The sequence below is a fragment of the Vulpes vulpes genome, chromosome 12 (assembly GCF_048418805.1).
Source record: "Vulpes vulpes isolate BD-2025 chromosome 12, VulVul3, whole genome shotgun sequence".
Lineage (NCBI taxonomy): Eukaryota > Metazoa > Chordata > Mammalia > Carnivora > Canidae > Vulpes > Vulpes vulpes.
The window spans coordinates 168414497-168437049 of NC_132791.1; the positions used below are offsets into that span (position 1 = coordinate 168414497).

General features: G+C 53.5%; 1 protein-coding gene across 15 annotated transcripts in view; it reads right to left on the bottom strand.

Annotated features, from left to right (window-relative positions):
- Positions 1-684: 684 nt before the first annotated feature.
- Positions 685-22553, bottom strand: part of GSE1 (Gse1 coiled-coil protein) — a 414721-nt gene continuing 392852 nt past the window's right edge. For 6 of the 15 annotated variants that reach the window (XM_026004933.2, XM_072731393.1, XM_072731391.1 and 3 more), the window contains 13 exons: positions 21398-21570; positions 20753-20953; positions 20020-20211; positions 19293-19597; positions 18468-18792; positions 15703-16316; positions 14344-14456; positions 13766-14036; positions 12084-12197; positions 10865-11236; positions 8669-8944; positions 5305-5408; positions 685-4533 (listed from right to left, as the gene is read on the bottom strand). In XM_026004933.2, the coding sequence (XP_025860718.2) occupies positions 4399-4533; positions 5305-5408; positions 8669-8944; positions 10865-11236; positions 12084-12197; positions 13766-14036; positions 14344-14456; positions 15703-16316; positions 18468-18792; positions 19293-19597; positions 20020-20211; positions 20753-20953; positions 21398-21570 (3195 nt within the window). In that variant the 3' untranslated portion in view covers positions 685-4398. Of the gene's footprint in view, positions 4534-5304; positions 5409-8668; positions 8945-10864; positions 11237-12083; positions 12198-13765; positions 14037-14343; positions 14457-15702; positions 16317-18467; positions 18793-19292; positions 19598-20019; positions 20212-20752; positions 20954-21397; positions 21574-22553 lie in introns of all 15 variants that reach the window. The other 9 variants (XM_026004936.2, XM_026004932.2, XM_072731390.1 and 6 more) reach the window with 6 other exon arrangements.

The window sequence follows — 22553 nt, forward strand, 5'->3', positions numbered from 1 at the left end:
TTGCTGGATGGAGAGAACCCGTTGGAGGCAGTGGTCTTAGGGAAGGGTCCATTTCTTTTTCTAGGAGAAACTTTTCAATTGTAGTGGTTTAGAATTGCCCTAGAACTAACCTTACCTTGAGAGGAGAAATGAGTCTCAAGTCCTACAGGGTAGGGTTCTGTCACCAGCTGGTTTTTGACCATAGCACTGCTGGTCAGACCATGTTCTGCCTAGGGCTTTTCTGCGTGTACACGCACGATCAACTGAGCCTAGAGAACAGTTTCTGGATTTTGCCCTTCAGTGTTCAAAGCCCAGATGCCTGTTACTCAAGTACGGTTTCTCTGTTCCAGATCACTACCCAGCTGTCCCTCTGACAAACATCTGAGGGTTATTATTTGAACACTGCAGGGTCAGATAGGAAGACCTGGTCTCTGTCATTTAGGTTATTGTTTTAGAGGGTTGCTTTTAGATGACAGGACTTGCCTTTTCATCTGCGGACTCTTCTAGAATGAGAAACCACATGCTACTGGGGAGGGTCAGAGTCCCATATATCATAGAGCTCCCCCTTACTATCCTGTGCTCTTGAAATCTGGCTGAAGTTATAATCGAATTTGTCTTCATGTTTTACCTGTAAAGCTAGATGGCTGAGCTTTTCTGCCCCCTTCCCCCCCCCTTTTTTGCCCTATTATAAAAAAGATTTTCCTCTTAATGATTTAGGAAGATTTTATTTTTTTGGATGTTGTCAGAAATTACAGCAATATATTCATAAATACCTAATTACTACATTCAACAAATAATATTACAATACAATTAATTCAAACAAGTACACTTAGAACAGGTTTAATTTCACAGCATCTAAACTGCCCCCAGAGTGACCGAGGCATTCCTCCTCCCTCCCATGTACTGGTTTTACTGTTCTAGCAATTAAGCACAGGGTACATACAAAGTAACACAACCAATTAGATGGTCTTCCTCAGGTCAAGGCAGAGAGAAGAGTTTCACTTAAGCGTTGGATCAAAAAGTTGGGGCAGACAGGCTACTGCAAGTAGTGAGGAAGTCAGTAACTGGTTTCCTGGAAAAAGAGTGCAGGGATGGCTAAGTGGCTAATATACACCTAAGAGTAACAGAATCGGCTTATGCTGACCATCTCCATCTTGTGGTAGATCCTTAGAATTTTCTACTTAAAAACAGCTCAGAGGTGAAAGGGGGTATCTGAATTTTGAGATTTGGCAGCATGATTAAGCTACTTGAGGAAAGTACTATTCCATGTACAAACTTGGGATTTCTTGTGTTGTAATTCTTGGCTGTTGAAAGTGTGGGCTCCTTTTAATATTTTTGGAATTTGCTTTAGGATATAATCCTCTAGAATGTAAATGCCAATTAAGTGTCTAGTTTCTTTCCAGAGGAAAAAACTAAGTCCTATCTTGGTCACCTCTAGGAGATCATGGATTGAGATATTTTATGTCCATTTGGCTCTATGAAACAAAATATTTCCAAATGATCAGGTTATATATAGTGCCAAGTTTTGGGAGAGCTCTGGTTTGTTTCTAATGATCTGATTAAATGTGGAACCACACGTCTCAGCTCTGGAAGTTGAGTGCAGTCCCCTTTAGGACAGATGGCAGCCGGAGCTTCCAGGTGTGGTAGGAAGACACAAGGTCGTGAAAGACGGAAGTCTTCATGAAAATACTGACACAAGTTGCATAAACAACTCTAAAGCAAACTTTGTGTACTTCTGAACTTTGTCTTTTAAATTGTGTGAACTAGCTGAACAGAAAGCTTCAGAAATTATGTATTTGTCAATTTTTCAGCCCAAACTGAAGACTTAGGTGCTGCTGTGCTGTTTCTGAATCATCTGAAAATTACAGGATGGGAAAAAAACCATGATTGGGCACCAGGTCTCACTGGTGTACTTTGCTTTCTTACCTTAGCTTTTTCATGCTGCCTTACTGGTTTATATTCTGATTGTCTTATTACAGATAGGTGAGCATGTGGGGAAGTCAGAGTGACAGAAAGCATGAAGGCAGGCAGGGGGAAGGTGGTATTTCCAGCTGGAAGGAACAAGAAGAGTTCTAGCTCTGGGACAGAGCTGTACCCACAGCTGGTTGTAACCCACGGGCAGAGACCTCCCCTGTATGGCTCCATCCCTTTACCCCACGACCTCCTCCCATTACAGAAAAGCCCAACAAGGGGCTCCCCTTGGATGGTGAAGGGCTGGGCTGTACTTCCTGTTTCCTCTGGCCATTGCCAAGCTGATTAGCAGGGGCATCCAGCCCTTTCCTGTGATTTTTGGGGGGTGGGGTGGGGGACAGGGAGGGAGGTGCTAAGATGTAACTCTTAAGCTTGCTGTTTCAGACTGGAAATAGCAAGCAGACTTTTAGAGAAATTCAATAATAGTTTCTCTGACTGTTGGCAGTAGAGCTCCCTCTGAACACCTGTCCCCACTTGTGGAACATGTTGATCTCTCAATGTCTTTGCAGGGGAGGAGGCCCACAGAACAGGCCTTCGTTCTCTTCAAGTCGTTTTTGTGGAGAGGAAGGCGCTTGTTGACTGCTGATAATACTGGCGGCACTTTTTGTCTGAGTTTGCTAATAACTGGAAGATTCTTGGCAGACATACAAAGCAAACGGTGTGGGAACAGATAAAGCAACACAGTGCCATCTGCCAGCAAGCTGTTCTGCACAGCTAAGGTCTGGGGCTGAGGGCGCGGCCACTGATCACAGTGAGTAGCCTTCCTGAAGGTCAGCCAGCCCTTCCTCTGACCCAGGGTGAAGGGGACAGCGGCCATCAAGATTCTTGCCTCTATTCCCACCCCTGACAGACCAACCACTGGCTGCTCTGGGTCTCTGGTTTGGGCCCATTCAGCAAGAGGTTACCTGCTTGATCTAGATTAGACACTGCCTGAATGAGCAGTAACTGGGACAAGGAGGAAACACTGCTTTGCACTGAGATGGCATTCCCAGCTGCTCCTATGCTCATGACCATATAAGTTCGAGAGGAGGAGAAGTTCAGCTCAGACATTGTTTACCCTACTTTTAGGCTTTTACAAAGCTTTGCATCTAAATAAAGCTTCTAAAGTTTCTACTTTGCACCTGTTCTCAGACTGCTGTAAGACACCTTAGAATCCTATCACAGAACTCACTCACTTCCTGACCGGTTCTTTCAACAGAGCCGTGTGCACGCACAGGTGCATACACGACAGCTGCTTGTTCCCGCCTGGGGACAAGCCCCTCCTCAATAGCAACTGGTTCTGGGTGCTGTCCAGAGCCAGGGGGAGGGGACAGGAGGAGGTAAGAAGTAACACATGGCTTTCTACATCACTTTCTGGTGCAACTCAAAAATGAAGTGATCGCATAGGCGCCAGTGGTAAGCTCTTTTACTTTTCTTCTTCTTTAATTTTTAAAAACACTTCAATATTTTAATGTCCTGACCAGCAGCAGTACAAACACTAAAAGCAAGTTTTTTTGCCCAGAAAAACAAAAGCAAAAAAACAAACAAAACCCCCAAACAGGAAAACAAACAAACAAAAATCCCCCCAAACCACATATTAAAAATGGCAGGCTTTTTATAACAATAATTAAAGTAATAAAAACATACAAAACTTTGTTTTTTTAATATATATACACAGTACAAGGCTGAAGCACCTTTGACTTTTCTCTCAAAATTTACGTTTGTATGAAAACACAGCCCACTGCAGTAACAATTTGGTGGGTGTGAACATATGTATACATAGAGCTCTGTACATTTTCCCCCACGGAGTAATAAAAAGGTACCTTCAGTTTGTTGATGCACTTTAGAGGAGAGCTTTTCCAGGGAAAAGCCTTTGGGTGAGGCTTTAGTACTGTTGCTTTGTGTGCTCCTAGGACCTGTTGCTTTGAAGAAAATTTTGCAGAAAAGTAACAAACAAATAAGCCCTTTCCCAGAAATGCACCCCACCTTCTTCCAGCTGAAGCAGGTCTCAGTCCTGCGGAGGAGCGAGGCCGGCCCCATGCTGCAGCGAAAGCAGACTGGGTTATTGGGGAGTGCTCACACGGCCACACCAGGAACAGAACACGCTCGGTCTGATCCAGTCTTACGCACCCAGGGGCCAGAAATGATCAAGTTTTAGTGTTGGTATAGGGAGCCTTCACTTTCAGATTCAAAAATAATGATGGGGGAAGAATAAAACCACCTTTAAAAAGAAAGAACTATGGGCGTCCTACATTGGTTGCTCGCTGAATGACAAAGGTGATTCAGGTGCATTGAAGTCAAGGCGAGTTCGTTCGTTCTTCTGGAGCCTGGAATCCTTTGCTTCATGCATGGCACATTCTCATTTTTTTTTTAAGCTTCAAACCTCCCAGTGAAAAATATTAAATATTCAAGGTAATAAAATAGATAATATTTCTATACTATAGGTTCGGCCTAGTGCAAGGGAAACCGTCACCTAGGATATCCCTTAAAGTAACCTCTAGGCCAATGCATTGCAGGCAACGCAAGGCACTTCCTCAAGTGATCCAGTTCTGCCTGGAGTCGCTCCCTCTCTGAAACAATCTTCTGTTTCTGGCTCCTCAATTCCTGGAGAGAGAGAGAGAGGGATTCAGGTAAAACATTGATTTTGCAGTAAGGAAATGGGCACGATACATGAGTGCTCTGGGGGTCATATGGAAAGGCAGACCAAGACTCAAGAAACCTCCCCTTCCTGGCTCAGAATTCTGATCACATCTCTGGAAGAACCAGTTTAAGCTGTGCCCAAAGCCTTGGAGTGCTCAAGGACCTGCATAGAACCAGGGTCCATTGCTGGCTCTGTATCAACCCTGAGATTTTAAACACTAGCCCTGATTATAAAACTATTGCAGCTCAGCAACAGCCCAAATCTGCAGCCCCATGTCGCCCATGCACTTGGAGGAAGCCAAGGAGTGGGCCATGCTAATGCAGCTAGCAGAGCAGAGGGACCAGGCTATAGGAGTAGGAGGTGATCGGCTGTGCCAGAGCTTTGCAACTGTAACATCCTCTTCAGCAAATCGCTGTAGGGGAGACAGATACAAGTACAAACTCCCCCAGAAGGATACACAAATAACATCTCCCTTTCAGGTCCAATATTCTGTCAATTAACAGTACCTCCCCACTTAGCTAAATCTTGGAAAACAAACTGGCTCCAATCTCTACCAATTACAAATTGTAGCTTCCTAAGAGCAGCATTCGCGTTCCCTTCAAAACTTGTCTGTATGGGTGATGCATGCAAACTTGAAAGGTTAAACAATGCATAAGGTGTTTTAAGGCAACCCCCCCTCCCCCCCCCCCACTGATTTTTATTCCCCTTCCTTGTGTGTGTGGCGCTAGACTCACCGCCATGCTATGGGAGAGCTGCTCGGCTGTGAGGCTGAGGCTGTAGTGCTGGGCCTCCAGCCGTCTGCACTGTGTCTGCAGCACCTGCCGCTCCAGGTTTTGCTCTGAAAAGACAAGCAATGTTGGTATGTGTTTTGTACACAAGGGCCATGGGCCTGGCCAGGGCTGCCCTTCTTTTCAGAGCAGCCCGGGCTCTCCTCTTGCCCCTTGGATAGGGGAATTCAACCCAGTGGCATAAAGACAAAGGACCCAGCATCAAAAGGCTATTTAAGACCTACAGATTAGGAAGACATTAAGGGTAAATTTATGGTCTTAAAATCTATTTTTCAAAAGATAAAATAAGCTGCTCAATAAAAGGGGGCTAGAGTAAATTTGGACATGAATTAGGAAAATCTCTGCCTTTCCCAGATACTGAGCCTGGTTTTAATAGGAGTAACTTCAAACTTTCAAGGATAAATCTCTGCTTTCTCTGAAGTGTTTCAAGAATGAAAAGCCAGGCTGGAGCCTTTATTTGTTGGTGTAAGACTAGTGCTTTTCCTATGTCAGTCATGGAAGCCCATACAGAAAAAAGGGTCAGAAACTCCAAGTAGTTTGGAATGCTGAGCCCCCTACCTGAGGGCAGCTGTCTGAAGAATCCCACAGTCCTGTGATGGACTTTATGGGAATGAGAAATAAACATTTTTTTGGTAGTAGTTTAACAAAAGGAATTAAAGACAGGAAAGGCTAGCTGACTGAACTTATAGAACAACTGAGATAGAATAATGCAGTGCAATAAATCCATCTTCTACCACTTCAGGACACAGATTAAAAATGTTAAAAGTGCTAACAAATTCAGCAAGGAGCAAGCAACATCAGAAAACACCAAAGGCAAAAAAAAGAAGGTGGTCACCTCCATGGAGCCTAGGCACCACATGAACCCTGCCAATCCTATGCCATCAATGCGGCAGCAAACGAGAACCTTTATTTCTTCCCCATTTCAGAAACCAGAAAAGAGCTCCGTTAGTGCCAGTGCTCTATTCAACAGCCCAGAGGTCCTAGGTATGGCAGCAGGACAAAAAGTAAAAACTCAAAAGAACTAAGCTTGATTTACAGAATGTCTGAACATCTATGATCATATATAACAAGGAAAAAAAAAAAAAACTAAAAAAGCCATGATAACCTAGCTGCTACCTAAAACGGAGTCTAATAAGGGATGTTACTCATGGCAAAAACAAAACAGTAAAAAATTGCATTAAACTATTTCTAAAGGGACGTGTGGGTGGCTCAGCAGTTGAATGTCTGCCTTCAGCTCAGGGCATGATCCTAGAGTCCCAGGATCGAGTCTCACATCGGGCTCCCTGCATGGAGCCTGCTTCTCTCTCTGCCTGTGTCTCTGCCTCCCTCTCTCTGTGGGTCTCTCGTGAATAAATAAATAAAATTAAAAAAAAAACTTTTTAAAGATTTTATTTCAGACAGAAGGCAGGAGGGGAGAGGGAGAAGGAGGGAGAGGGAGAGGGAGAAGGAGAAGCAGACCCCCCACTGAGCGTGGAGCCCAATGTGGGGCTTGATCCCAGGATCATGATCTAAGCTGGAGGCAGAAGCTTAACCAACACAGCCACCTGGGGTGCCCCAGTTTAATGCAATTTAATCATAAAGGCAGTAACATTGCTATCAAAAACATTAATTCTCTCCATATCTGTAAATCAATGCAACTACAAATTCCAAATGATTTTTTGGGTGGAACAAGGTGATCCTAAAATCCATGGGGTAACCCTAAGGCCCAAAAACAGTGAAGTTGCCAGAGAAGCACAGATATGAGCACACTCTTCAGCAGAGCTCGGCAGCCCTAGAGCATCCACAGGGTGGTGCAGGGGCAGCTGGGCAGAGGAGGGTGCCACAGCCCACCCCGGGCACAGGTAGGGGCATAGACGGCACCCCATAATTCACCAGGGTAATTGGCTGCACAAATTGAAAGTTCCAAAGACGAAGTTAATTTCTACTTTCATCCATGCACAGAAATCAATTCTAGACATAAAAGCAGGACTTAAGAATTTTAGAAGAAAATGGAGATAATCATCACATCCTCGGGGCAGGGAAGGATTCCCAAAAAGGCACCAAAAAACAAGAAATGCTCTACATTGGTCCTGGATACATATGTATGCACTTAAAAACAACATGTAAGGAGCGAGCAATTCCAAACAGGGTTCCTCACGGAGGAGGAAGCAAAATGCAGGAGCAGATATGCTCGCTGTTTGTGCCTGCACAGGCATTCCTTTTGTGAGTCTGTTTTAAAGTGCTTATTTCAGGGGCACCTGGATGGCTCAGTAGGTTAAACATCTGCCTCCATTATCCAACTGGGTCATGATCTCAGAGTCCTGGGATGGAGCCCTGCATCGGGCTTCCTGCTCAGTGGGGAACCTGCTTCTCCCTCTCCCTCTGCTGCTTCCCTTGTGTGCTCACTCTCTCCGTCAAATGAATAAATAAAACCTTTGGGAAAAAAAAATACTTATGTCAAAGGATTTGCAATGATTAGTAGAACAATCCATAATCAAACGTAGATGAGTATTCACAGTCCCTGCTCAGAATGAAAACTCCTCTGTGAATGGTCAGACGTGCATCAGGGAGAGGCAGCCCTGACCCTGGCAGCCTTGGTGCAGCAAGGACGGTTTGTGGTCTAGGGGCCTCCTGCACAGAAGTCCCAGCACTGTAGCCTCCAAGCTAGATGCCTCTCGAGGAAACAGAGGGGCAGAGAAAGGAGGCAGTGTGCTAGAAGCACAAGGACAGCACTCAGGCCTCGTGACCCCTGCCCATTGCCTCTCACTCCAAAACACTAGGCCGGGGGTAGGGAGAGGCATGCAGAGGCCGATGAGGGCTTGCCTCCCTACACAAAGCATTAGCCCAGGATAGCCCAGGAGGGTGACAGAGCCTGTAAGGGAACGGCTGGCAGCCTTGGGGCACTGAAAGGGGAGGCAGGCTCTGGCATGACCAGGCCTCACTATTTGGGGCTCAGCTGAATTCACAAACCTTCCTCCCTTTTCAGGACCCTTGTATGTAACCAGCCGGGACGGATAGAACATTTAGAAGCGCAAAAGAAGACAGCAAGCACAGAGCCCATCCCAGGTTTGAGCTGTCACACTGAGTGGTGGCAGAAACCAGTACTTAAATTTTTCCAGTAACTGTGGCCTCTGGTCTCTAATTTGGGGCACCTGCAGAAGCCTGAGGGACAATTCTTAAAACAGGCAGAGTAGTGGAGGAACACTACCTAGCTGTGCCCTGAGTGCCACCACTCAAGAGTCCCCAGGGTTGGCAGGGAGATTCCACATGGATGCGTTGAGTCAACTTTGTTTCCCATGGCCCTCAGCCCCTCCCTCTGCCCCTACTGTACCTTCTATATGTTCCTGGTAAGCTTCAAAAATTGCCTCAATCCCTTGCCACTTGCGCCTGGGGGGTTCATCCTCGTCCTCCTCTCCGTCTTCCTCGTCGTCCTCTGAGTCCTGGTCCATCTCCTGTGTGAGGGGGCCCTTCCTCCCGGAGGGGGCCTCCTGCTGCCCATTGTGCTGGGGCAGAGGGAGCCGGCTGGAGGACTGTAGCTCGGGAATGTTGTAGTGGATGGACGTGTCAACTTTGTGGTTCTGCTCTGCAGACAGCACAGCTACGTTCCCTGTGGGGAGAGAACAGGTGAGTGATGGGCCTGTAGGAGTCTGAGTGGCTGCAGGTCTGCTGACTAGAGGGAGTTCAGAGAGGCCTGTGCCCTTCAGAGGTCAAACCTGGCGCCCAAAGGCAAGGTCAGAGAGGCATAAAGACTGCAGCAGCCCTCTATGTACTCCAGTCACAACAGGTGTGTGGTCTCAGCCACACTGATCTCCAAGCATCTAGGAAATGAGGCTTGAGCTTGGTCTGCAGCCAGCCCTCTGTGGACACTGGTCCCCCCAGCCCTCTCAGGAAGTGCAGGTCCTGTGGTCTCTGGGCATACCCTGCATTAGCTGTTGTTGGGATCTGCGCTGCCCCCATGGCATGGCCCCTCAGGAGATATCCTAACAAGTATACACTGCCTCTGCTACAGTCTGGGACATGCGCAGTCAATGGACTTGCAGAGCTCAGATTGGTAGGAGTTTGATGGCTTTAAAATCCCGACGAAGGGGTGCCTCGGTAGAGGACAGTTGGTGAAGCATCCAACTCTTAATTTTGGTTCAGGTTGGGATCTCCTGGTCCTTGGGAATGAGCCCTGTGTTGGGCTCTGTGCTGGGCATGGGAGCCTGCCTGGGAGTCTCCCTCTCCCTCTCCCCTGACCCCTGTACATGCGCTCTTTAAAATAGATGAATACATCTTAAAAACAAAACAAAACAAAAAACCCAAGGAAGTGGTTTAGTGTCTGGAAAGGGTTGATGTAAAATAAGGGAAGAAAAATGTGTCCTAGGGCCACAGAAAAGCCTCTGTGAGGCTTGTCTAGGAGGGCACTGAGTATTTAACCTGGTCTAGTCAACATATTTTCTCCTTGAAAAACAGGATTCTTTCAAGTAAATTCATGACAAACACCCAATAAAGCACTGCTCCTGATTTTCACTGCGAAAACCATCCTTTGCTTTTTGGTATCATTTTGACTCTGTTGATGGCGGTGTTAATGTACCTGGGAGATGCTGACATGGTGTCAGAGCTGTTGTGTCTACAGATGCTTACTTGCCCCTTCAGCTTACTTGCCCCTTCAGCTTTTATAGTTTGCAGTAATAAACAAGTTTAAAATGGCTTTGGCCTGATAACCCAATTATTTTCTTCTGGCTATTGGAACATATGAACATTTATTTTATACTCAGTAGTTACTTAATCATGGGAGATTCTTTTCTCCCCAGTTTCTTCTTTTTTTTTTTTTTTCAGTCAGTTTCAACCTTTGATTCAGTGAGAATGAGTTGAAGCGAACCCTGTTATCCCACCTTCGGGAATTCCCACCAAAATGTCTGAGGGGAGTGGATCTGGGGGCTCAAGTGTTACAAAGCTCTCTCCGAGGTTGTTGGAACAACCACCTGCCGGTCTGGCTGTCAAAGAGTGGGGAGGCTTCCAGGTGAGTGTGTTTGAGAATGCTGGGAAATCCATGAGCTACAGAAAGAATGGAGCCTCTTTGCCTGGGAGGCCCCTCACCTGGCCTTAATAAAAGGAAGGGCTTTAGGTGCCCGGGTGGCTCATTAGTCAAGCGACTGCCTTCTGCTCAGGTGATGATCCCAGGGTGTCCTGCATCAGGCTCCCTGCTCAGCGGAGAATCTGCTCCTTCTTCTCCTTCTACCCTTCCCCCTTGTTCACGCACACACATACTCTTTAAAATAAATAAAATCTGTAACAACAAAACCAAAAAACCAGGAAGTCTAACTTAATTCAGAGGGCATCACTTTCTTGAAGTGCAGTCAGTAGACCAGTGGCACCAGCATCACCTGGCACCTGCTAGCAACAGAGAATTCTCAGCCCGATGTCAGGTGCCTTGCGCACACTGAAGTTTAAGTAGTGAGCTCCTGGCTGCAGTTGAGTGCTCCAGGAACACCAGCCAGCTGTTCTAGTGACACAGGAGCAGGGCAAGGACTAGCAGTCTCATTACCTTTATGCTTCTGCAGGGCCTTCTGGGTGGACTGCAGCACAGACTCGTGGAACTGATGTGCAAACTCTTCTGCCATGAAGGGCTCCCATGGCTTGCTCTTCCCATTGATGCTGTGGGACAGTGGCACGGGAATGTCCTTGGGCGCAGGGCCCCGGATGTAATGAAGCATGCTCAGGCTCTTCTTGCCCCCAGGGGCCTCGTTCAGCCTAGCCTTCTCGCTGCTGGCAGGAGCGGGCTCCTGGACCCGCGACAGCTCCTGGGGCCGGAGCTGCTCCAGTCTCCCAGGCTCCGTGGCCTTTGCGACGTCAGACAAGGAAGCAGCAACACCCACAGGCTTCTCCATATCCAGAGAGGCTTGCTGCATGGCTGGTTCTTTTAGAGACAGAAAGTGAGGAAAATGTTAAGAGCGGCAAGTGAACAGGCGGACCCTGACCTCTAGAGCTTACATTTAATAAAGACCTAGTGCAAAGAACCAAGACTCAGGGGGCCATTTAATTAAATGCCAGTGAGCCTGTGCGGTCGGAAGGTGGGGCTATGTTCAGCAGCAAGTCCATCCTTGAAAGGCGCCCCAGGAAGGCATCTGAGAAGAAAGAGAATCTGAAGGAAGAAGCAAGTCACTTCAGGTCACCTAAAAGGTAGACGTTACATGGCCCAGCCCGATAAGAAAGACAATGTTAGGATCTGAGAACAGGGCCGGACCGTCAAGATTTCCTGCTCCACTCAGAAGCACAGCAAGGTTTAACCGAAGCCAAGAGAAAGGTGTGAAAGCAGGTGTCGGAGAGGCCTGCAGGGCAGAACAAGCAAGAAAGAGATGCCGGAGAAGAGTGTCAACGTGAGGCCGGCAGGAGCAGCAGCGCCGGAGCAGCAGGCGCCGGAACCTGGGGCACGGGCTCCAGAGGGGTGGCCGGCCGGTGGCTGTGGCATGAACCGGTCGGCATGAACCAACCACAGACAGCCCTGTGGAACCGGGACCCTCCCCATTGGCTCCCAGCCTGGACTTCCCACTCTCCTGTTCCATCCTGAACACAGCTTTCCCCAACTGTGCTGGGAGCTTTGTGCGGAAGACAGAGACAGACAGACACACAGAAACACATTCGGTTTCCAAGAGGAAAGACTGATGACGAAGGCCTTGAATGGTTGCCTCTGACCTCGGGCATCCCTCAGGACAGTCCCAGGCGGTGGCAGAGGAAGGGGCAGTCCTTCCCGCCCTGGGCCTTACCGCTCAGGGAGACAGCAGGACTGTCCCTCGGAGAGTTCCTGAGTGGGTCTGCCACTGCTGCGGACAGTGCCTTCTGCTTCATGGCATGGAGCATTTCAACAAGTTTCTCTTTGTCTATGAGAAAAGCAGCCTGAGATTAACAACACAATTGCATCACTGCTGAGAGGGAAGGGGAGCAGGCTTCTAGCCCAAGCCGTCACTGGCAGGTGCAAGTCCTTTAAATCAAGAAGAGCAAAGCAAGGACCAAGGGGAACAGGCTGTGTTTAAAGGAAGAAACTTTCATTTTAGGGTGAGCTCAGGTTCTGCTCAGCTTTTGCTACAGAGCATTCTAGATGCATTCCAAAAATAGCTGTGTGCATACATCAAAATAATGGGTTCCCGTGATCTTCAGAGGTGACTTCCGACACTGTATTCTTATTTAAAAGACTCAGGCACACAAAAGCTCCCAACAAAAGGAACAACCCTGAAGATCCACACAGCACCTCTGGGAGCACGGGCTGCTTCCAGGCACATTCCTCTCCCCTACAGCTCTTGGCACACGTGCACAAGTCCCAGCAAGGCTGCCATGAAACGGAACCAGACCCCCGTGACGCCCACCACTGTGAGTTCCTGTTGTGGTGGCACTTGTTACCAACTGACACCGAAGTGCCTGCATCACTGGTGGCTTCCTCTAAGAATTAAGTCAGGCAAAAAGACGCTTGTTACAAACAAGATTATGGCTGTTCCCAGGGACAGGTGCCAATGATCAATGAGTCACTGCCTCTTTAAGAGAATGCGCAGGTTCCAGTTTATGGTTAAAGGCAAAAAGCACACAGCTACACCCCACTAATGAAGTAAGTGGAAGCAAGTATGTGACCAGTAACACTTCTGCTTTCCTTCTGACTTCCTTCCAGAGAAGTGACAACCTAGGTATCAGCAAGTTGGACTTAGAAGCATGGAAATGAGCATCGAGACAGGTGGAGTTCTCACCTGAACTCACTTCCTGGCCCTAAGTGAGGTGTGGGCCAGACCAAGGAAGGGGAGGCGAGAATGTGCTCAGACCGCATCACCCCTCCTGTGCTATGGACTCCAGCCTGAAAAGGTGGCCCCAACATGGCCCCTGGTGGCCAGATGGACCTGGAAGCAACTTCCAGGGCAAGCTGTCCCATTCACAGCATATGCTGGCTCTGCCTGGCCACCACAGGCCACCCTGAGCCTCCTGCTATCAGAACGCAAAGCTCTGTGGGCCACGGCAGCACCTGCCAAGAGTAAACAGCCGCTACCTGCACGATGGTGCACTGCGACCCTGCGCCCAGGGGTCGCCCCACTTGCTGCCTGAAGCACTGGGAGGTCTGACAAGTGACAAGAGCAGCCATCAAAAGCAGACTTTACACACAGAACACACGGCACCAAGCCTTCAGTCCTGCCCAGGATGTGACAAGAGAAATGCCCTCCAAGGAGGGGAATTTGCATTTTGGATGGAGAGAAAGTCGATGCTGGAGTGATACTCGGTAGGCCTGTGCAAGCAAAGTAGCTGCCTCCTTGGGGGCCAGAGGGAATAGAAAGAGCCCCAGGATGAAGTGGTTTTAGATCCCACCAGGAGTGTGGGTGTGGAACATTCCCAGGAGCCCATGGCCCCTGCTTCTCCAGAAGCTTGTGGCCGCAGAGTGACCCCACCCCACGAGGCCCACACTAGGCTGTACCTTTCCTCTTCTCGGCACTGATGTGAGTCAGGTTGAAGATGGTCAGGAACTTCTTCTTCTCTTCGAAGTTTGGGCTGTTGTTCATCTCGTCGGGACTGTAGCGGGTGGACAGTGCCAGTCTCGGTGAAGGCGTCTGCCGCTTGTTCTGAATCGTCGGGGGTGACGGGCTTCGCTCCCTCAGCATCCGCCGCCGCTTCCTCCGCTTCTGGGTCAGCAACTCCTCCTTCTGCTGTTGGGTGGTCAAGCCAAAAAGTTGCAAAAACTCTAGCTTCTAGATTGGGAAAGAAAACAAATGAGTTTGAAACCACTGGCAGTGGCATGCTTCCACTGTCCCAGGGGCCCCCTCCTGGGGTCCATGCAGCCCATGAGCTGTGGCCAACTCCACGCCGGGCCACAGACGAGGAAGACCCTGACGGCGCTTCCAGACAACCTGCAGTCAATGGGAATGGAGGGGTGCAGGGGTTCCTAGCAAATGAGGGGCTGCCCGGGACAGTGGGAGGGAAGCCAAGAAGCAGAAAGTGATGGGGCACCAGAGGCCCCGCCCACAGCCTGTCACACAGGGACGAGATTCCAGATACCTCAGAGGACGTGTCCAGCTTGAGGGGCGGCTGCTCGGCCACGCAGCGGAGGTGGGCCCTGACCTCCTCCTCGTCACTCTCATCGTAAGAGTCGTCCAGGTCGTAGTAGTATCCTGGGGACAAGAATGGACTGTTGGGCTGGGCAAGGAGCCTCATCCTACAGTGGATGCACACAGGGGGCCCCTCTGTGACACGTACAGAAGCATGCATCAGACCAAGTCCTGCAGGCCTCCCTGACCACCCCAAAACCCCAGATTCCTTTTATCCCAGGTGGAAACATGCATTAACCCCTAGTCCTAGGATTTTAGCACTTTATAGGGATGGCTGGTGAGGGGTGGGGGTGGAGACGGCAGGAGGCAGATGCCAGGCTTCCTTTGGACCCCAAGTGATGAGGCTGAGGTGGCCTGAATGGACATGATCTCTCTGCAGGGAATCATTCATCCCACAGGCCTGGGGCCGTGTCCATGGCAACCCAAGGCTGTGTGTGCACATCCACTCCCCTCCTGCTGTGGCCATCTGGGTCCACTACCCAGGAGGGGCCAGGCACACTCAGTTCCCCACCTAAGGCAGAGAATGTGCACAGAAACTCACGTAGAAAGCAGCAGCACCCCTGCACCGAGGGCACTGGATGGGGCACTCCCTCATCCTCCCTCACAAGACAAGTGGCGGAGAAAAATACTTTTGGGGCCTTAAATCTAGCCTAGAGCAAGAACCCTGGGAAGACCTGGCCCTGGTCCCAGCTTCTGGCTAAGAGGCTGATTTCAATAGGACTCGTTTCTAGCAGGAAAAAAAAAAAAAAAAAAAAACTGGTCTGGAGCAACCCCTGACCCCTCCTGGTCAGACAGGGTGTGCAAGTAGGAGACAGCCAAGGGTACCCTGGACCTGCTGGCTGACAGTACCGCCCCCCCCCCCCCCCCCCCCCCCGCCCAGCATCCTCCCCACTGCAGGAGCAGGGAGGGAAGGGGGCCAGATCTGTCCCTGCCCTACCCCCACCGAGGATGGCAGCCCCTGAGGAGCCCCCACTGGGCCCAGGCCTGTTCTCTTGACAGCCTCCTCCTCTGTTATGCTGCGCTATTAATATTTAAAACCGTCTTATTAGCCTCTGCTCATTATTTATTAATCATGCATGTCTGTGGAACTGTCCTTCCAGAGAGCTTTGATTTGGCTTTTTGGGACAATTTGCACTGTAGCAGGACTGGCAGGGGCCCCAAGTCTGTCTCCCCAGCAGAGGCTGTCAGGTAGCAACACAGAAGCCAATGAACTTGCTCCCTGAGCCCACAGCAGGAATCAGGAGTGGGAGGAGGGCTGGCACTGCTGCCCCCCAGTCCCAGGAGGTCAGAGCCCCCAGAGAGACCACACCTTTCTCCTGGGCCTCGCGCCGCCTGCGCTCCTCCAGGTCCAGCTTGCTGACCAGCCTCCGCCGTTGCTGCAGGAACTCATCGTAGATGTAGGCGGGGTCGGGGCCCCGTGGGGCTGCAGGCCGGTAGGGCGAGCCTGGCTTCAGGGGCCCAGTGAGATCCCCAAAGGGGGCGGGCTGGGTGAGGGAGGCCCGCTGCTGGCCCAGGATGGTCTGGGTGGACTTCTCGAGCTCAGCCAGGAAGGGTCCGGGCCCGTGAGGAAAGGCCTGGTGCTCCAGGTTCCCTGCCTCTCTTGGGGGTGGCTGGTACTTGTCCAGGGGGGTGGCCTCTCGCTTCCGGGGCCCCTCCTCCGCCTTTTCTGGGCAGTAGACCCGTTCCACCTTCACCAGTGGGACGGCTGCCTGGCGGCTAGACTCAAACGGAGCGGGATGGCTGTGCAGGGGGTGGCTCTCAGGGGCCCGCCGCGTCTCCAGAGTGCTGTCCATCAGGGATACTGGGTTCCAGAGGCCCGTGGGCACAGAGTGGTGCTGGGGCTTGGGCGAGATGAGTGGCGGGGGCCCGCCAAAGTGCTGCGGGGGGTCTCGGGTGCCCGGGTCTGGACGGTTCGGTCCTGGCCTAGGGAGTGAACAGAGCAGGCCATGGTCAAGATGGTAGCCACCCAGGCCACCGCCTCTAAGAACCCTTGACAGACTGTTACCCACGGACTCCACTCCCCCTGCACACAGCTGGAGGCAGGTATGTGTAGCCCTGCTTTTGAGAGGACACAGGCTCACAGCTGACACTGCCTGCTGAGGACAGAGACAGCCTCAGACCAGACCCGCTTGCTCCCATTTCTCACCCATGACCTCCCAATAGCTCCTTCTGTTCCACCACTTCCTGAATTCCTGTGAACTCTGTGTAAGGACAGACCCTCACCTTTGTTTTCCATGGGGAGACCCACTGCGAAGAGAATAAAGACATGGCTCTGATGCCAAAAGTATAGCCTTCGTGGGGGCCGCCTTCTCTCTCCCGGGAGTCTGCCCAGCCCAGTGGGGCAGGGGAGACCTGCTTTCAGGGTGACCCTCACAGCTAGGGTGGGTCTGTGCTGTTGCCAAACTGCAGTGGTCCCCATCAGAACAGCAGCAACCCCACGTGGCCCCAAAGCGGCAGCTACACCCAAAGGGTCTCCATGGAGCCAAGCCACTTGCTGGAGTACGGCACCCCTACACTCAGGCAGGGCGGGAACCGGAGGGGACCTTCTATCGGGTAAGATGCTCTGCCTCTATCACAGCAGGCTTCCAGAGCTCTCTCCACCCAGCCAAGGAGGTGGGACACTGAACCGTAGCCACCAAGTTACTCCCAAAGGCAGGCTGGGAGAAAACCCCCCCATGCCACTGTGCACCTCTGATCAGCAGAGTACAAAAGGGAACCATATCAAGAAGCCGTGTGTCCTTAAGTAAACAGCCAAGGAATAAAACCCGTTAGGAGAATAAATATTTCATGCACTGGAGCCAAGCACTGAATGGTTTTCTAGCTCGGAACACAAGGGCCAGTCAGATGTCAAATTCACGCTGCTGTAAGGCCAAGTGTGCTGCCAGCTGCTGTGGGGACCACGGAGGCCAGGAGAGGCCGCCCTGGTGCCCGAGGGCTGCATGGGGCTGCTAGTTCCGGAGGCAGGGGATGCCTCTGCTGGGGACAGCGGTGCTGGGATCCCCAGGCCTTGGGCAGATGAAGACTCCATGGGAGTCAGGACACCCAGATCTTATCAGGAGGTGCCAAGGTGTTTTGGCTCCCAGTCCCCGGGGCGTGACGAGTTAGAGGAGCAGAGGTCAGCTCACTGGCAGATGAGACCTCCTCGCCTCTGAGAAGCCTCAGAGAAGCAGAGGGACGCTCCCTGTGGCTGTGGTGGGCAGTGTAGGCCGTCGGCTGCAGGGGTGCCATTTCCCCCGGTCACAGCAGATCAGCCAAGCGGATCCCCACTGCCGCCCTACTCAACGGCAGACGGTAGGGCTGCCAAACAGGCCAGCAGCGCCCAGGGCACAGTCGGCCAAAAGCTGAAGCAAAGAGAGGGAAGGAGCATGTGGACGTTGAAAAAGCCTGTGACCCTGATGGCATCCAGACATTTAGAGCTAGAGACACACTCCCAAATCTTCTCACCCGGCTTCCTTGGTGCAAAAATGGGGAAACTGAGGCTGGAATTCTTGTCCCTGAGACGAGGCCAAGCTCTCTCTGCTAACTCTGGCTGATGAGCCCTGGTGGGATGCAGGGTGGGGCAGGGCACACTAGATGACAGCCAGACCAACAGGTAGGAGTGAGGAGGCTGGGGGGCTCTAGATGTAGGAAGGGGCCCAACGACGGGCACAAAGGCCTCCTGAGGGGTTCCAGGATGGGGTTGGGAAACGGGTACTATTTATTGCAATAGCAATAAACCTAATTTCTTATTTAAATAAAAATTAAACACTGTCTCCTTTCTCATTAAAAAATGTTTGGGCTTGAAAGCAGAGGCAGACAGAAAGAACTGGTGTAATCATCAATAAAAGCTTCTCTCATCCCCTCTAGGCGCCACGACTTGGCAGGGACTCAGGAAGGCCCCCCACTCTGGCCGGCGCCGTCACTTCAGCACAAGCATCTCCGAGCGCCTCTTTTCCCTGCTCAAGAGTCTGTGCTCCCTCGCAGGCCAAATGAAGGTGTCCCACAAATGGTGGCTGGCAACAGGAGAATGCAAGTGTGAAGACACCCTCTCCCACCCAGGGGTTCCCCGGTGCGCCCAGACCCGGCGGGCCCCACCTGGCGCTCTCCGGCCTGTGCTCCGCCTCCGTGGGCACCGGGGGCCGGCCCATGTCCAGGTGCTGCTCCAGCACCTGCTGCCGGAATTCCGACACCTGAGACTGCCGGTCCTCCTTCTCCTGCCGCAGGCGCCGCTGCCGCGCCAGCCACTTCTCCTCCTCGTTGGTGCGCTGGATGAGCAGGGCCGTGGCGGCGCTGCTGCCCGGCAGCGAGAAGATGCTGTGGTTGGAGAGGAGGCTGGGCACGGTGTGGTGGGGGGCGGGCGCGGGATGCAAGGGATGCTGCACGGGCTTCGGTGCTTGCAGGCCCGCCTCCTTCAGCTTCTCTGTGGGGAGACAAAGGCCGCCACAGCGGGATCTCAGAGCTGCAGGCCGGTCCACACGTCCCCGCTGTCTCCCACTGCCGCCTGCCCCTCTCGCCAGGGCAGATGACCTCCGGGGATGCTCGCTGGCGGTGGGCACTGCTCCCAATCGGACCCACTGGAGTGCCGCAGCGGGCTCGCACTGGCTCACAACAGCAGACTGACTTCTCTACCATCACGCACACCGGTTAGCGAGCCGTTCCCAGGGCTGATTAAGTATATTCCCAATGAAGCAGCCGACGTTCAAGACAAAGGTAAAGAACACTCAAAACCCACCCCTCGCTTCCTAATGCTTTCACTGCAGTTTACTACTGCGTGCAGCACCCGAGGAGAGCTCTATCTCTCGTACTCCTATCGAGGGCCACTGGGCACCTCTCCCCAGCTCCCAGCCCTGACCTCACATTTGTAGCCTGAAATGGGCCCTGTAGTGCGCGCCTGCCCACAGGTCGCCGGCCGCGCGGTACCTGCTCGGGTTGGGGTCAGCTGCTCCGAGGGCTTGCCCCGCTCCTCGGGGGCGTGGGCCCGCAGCCCGTGCAGCTCAGCCACCGGCAGGAAGGCCGGCTCCAGCGCCTTGGCCGCCAGTAGCTCCTTCTCACGGGCCCGCTGTTCCCGCTGGCGCTCCAGCTCCCGCTCGCGTTCCTTCTCCCGCTCGCGTTCCAGCTCCTTCTCCCGCTCGCGCTCCTTCTCCCGCTCTCGCTCACGCTCCTTCTCCCGCTCACGGTCAGCTTCCCGCTCGCGCTCCCGCCTCAGCTCCTCATCCAGCTGCAGCCTGTGGGCGAGTGGAAAGAGGTGGAGGTGGTGACAACCGCTGTGCTGGTGCAGGGGGGACCAGGAAACCCCCCCAAGGGGAGACTGGCACCGTGACCTGCACCCCGACAGCAGGTTCGCAGGGCTCTCTGCTTTTATGAACTCCCCGAGAGACTCCAAGTTCCCCAGACCAAAAGCCACCCGCCCAACTCCCCAAGCCTCAGCAGCTCACACCAGGAGGCCCGTGTCTGACAATAGCGCTGCCAGGTACCAGCAAGGAGCTCCAACTGCAGCACCTGTCACTGCCCACCTCGCAGGTGAGCAGACCAAGGACACGTGTGCTAGCCCGAGCACGCATCGCATGAGCCAGGCTCTGACGTGGGCTGTGCTGCACTCTGTCAGGGCGGGAGGAGCAGGGACACCCCAGCCCAGGACGCAGCTTACCTCTCGGCACTGAGGCTGGACATCCGCTCCGAGTGCAGCGCTGCCAGGGACGAGTGGGAGAGCTCAGGGGGATAGCGGACCCCGGAGAGGTGGAGATGCATAGCCGATGGGTGCAGGGGAGGCAGGGAGCCGGGCGTGGGAATGGGGTAGAAAGGGGACCGTAGGGCTGACAAGCAGTAGGAGTCATCCATCCTGTGCAGAGAAGGTGGGGCTGGGTGAGAAGCAAAGCCAGAGAAGGCAAAGCCCGGGCCCATCTCAACGGCCCCCCCAGCCAGGTAGGAGTGTTGACGTGAGTGCGGCAGACAGGACAGAGGCCAGGAGTCTCCCCAAAGGCCCTGAGAGACTGCCTGCCACGCTGCAGCCCAGCCAGGACCCTCCCAGGCCCGAGCAGCAGGCCCCCTGGGAGCAGCCCGCTCTACCGACAGGCGGGCTAGGAATTGGGAGGCTCCTCCACCCAGCAGAGATGAGGGACACACCTTCCCCGGGCCGTCTCAGTTACGCAGCAAAGGGGTGGCTCCACTAGGCGAAGACGCGCACTGCCAGCAGCAGGCCCACAAGGAAACGGGGGAGCGTCTGGCAGAGGGACAGCATGGATGAAGGGGGCACTCCCGGGGGCAAACCCCTGCTGGCAACTTGGAAGGCTAGTGGCTGCACTGAGACATGGAGCCTGGCGCAGGGCATGAGGTCATGGGGGCAACAGCCCCGGAGACTCACTGGGGAGCAGAGAGCTCACCTGAAGGCCGGGTGGGGGAACGGGTGTGGGGCCAGGTAGCTGGGGTGGTAGTAGGCAGCGGCCGCAGCGGCTGGGTCCAGGCCAAGGGGAGGCAGGGAGGACATGCGGAGGTCCTCGGTGGTGTGGTAAGGCCGGAAGCTCCTCAGGTAGTCCTCGGTGACCGTGCTGGGGGGCACCACGTGGTGCACGGGCCGCTGGAGGCTGCAGGTGAGAACACGTGGATGAGTGAAGGATGTGGTGAGCAGGGCTCCTGCGCCAGGCTGGGCAACAGGCCAGTCTCCCCACACACCCGTTCCCGCCGCCGCCAGAACAAGGGGTCTCCAGGGACAGGTCCTGGCCTCTGCAAACAAGACGTGGGCAGTGGCTGCTCCTCGGGCCTGCCATCCATGGCCTGGAGGAACCCCTGGCTCCAAGGGCCCAGAAAAGGGGCTCGGGTGGGGTCGGAGAGCCAGCCGCCATCTCACCGTGGAAACGGACAGCAGGCACAGACAGGGCTGCAGGCCCGGGGCTCAGCCACCATCTGGCAGCTCTCAGGCTCAGCTGGTACAGACCCACCGCCGGGCACTGCCGCTAGAGCCTCTGGGATCCAGACCCCAAGCGCACATGCACCTCCCCAATCCCCCGGCCTCCAATCTGCAGACTTACTTGAGTGGTGGGAAGCGTGAGTCCTGCACCACAGAGCTGGGGGAGATGCCGAAAGGGTAGGGGGTGCTGAGCAGGTGGGAGGGGATGGCTGGGCCCCCTGCCTTCTCCTGGGGCAGCGGGGGCTCCACGATGAGGCGCTCCCGACCACTGCTGCTGCCCCGAGAGCCGGCGTCCTGCTGGAGGACAGAGAGCACTGGGTCAGGACAGGGCCGCGGGGCAGGAGCCGGCTCAGACTGCTGACAACACAAGGCCGGGGCTCCCCAGGCTCAGAGAGGCTCCCGTTCTGGAGGACTTTCCTTAAGGGTTTCTACCCAGACCTGGGGTGTGCACAGGAGGCAGCAAGCATGGTGAGGTGGTGGGAAGGGAGGGCACAGGTTCTCATGCCCGGCAGGACAGGAACCCATCTGATTGCCGGGGCCATGGAAACAAGCGCCCACAAGGGGACACAGCACAGAGCAGGGGTCCCCACCTCGTGCCAACACCCATGTCTTCCCAGTGTGCGTTTCTCACAGCGCCATGCCAGCTCTGAACCCAAACCCAGGGAGGCAGACGACGTGGTTCCAGCAACCCCAGAAAGTGAGCTCTGCTCTGCAGCAGGGAGCAGCAGAACCAGCCAGAGCCCCGCACGCTGATCACCAAGCATGCACAGACGACCCCCAGGGGCTGAAGCGTCAGCTGTGCTGACAGCTGCCAGCACGCGTCACAGATACCTCGGCCCCCTGGCGCCCACAGAGAGTCACAGCCGAGAAGCTGGCACTGCCTCCGGGCTGAACACGCCAGCCTAACCCCCCTGCCAGCCCCTGGGGTAGCCCTGGCACCAGCCACAGTAGGCAGCTGTGGCACCCAACTGGTCAGACCTGTCTGGGGACACCTCTGTACACACGGGGGTGGGCCGTGGCCCTGCTGACCCCAGACTCCCAGACATACGGAGGGACCTGGTGGGGAGGCAGACCCTGGGAAACCAGAGAAGGGGGATGCTCAAGACAGGAAGAGGGGGGAGCAAGAGGAGCCCCTACCACAGCCAGGGCAGGAGCGTCTGTCTAGCCCCGAGAGCACACACCACCCACAGTTGTGAGCGCTCCTGTCATTTACGTGGCTAAAGGGAGCCGTGTAGCACACTCGGAGCGTGTCAGTAGCAGTTGGGGGCTCCCAACTT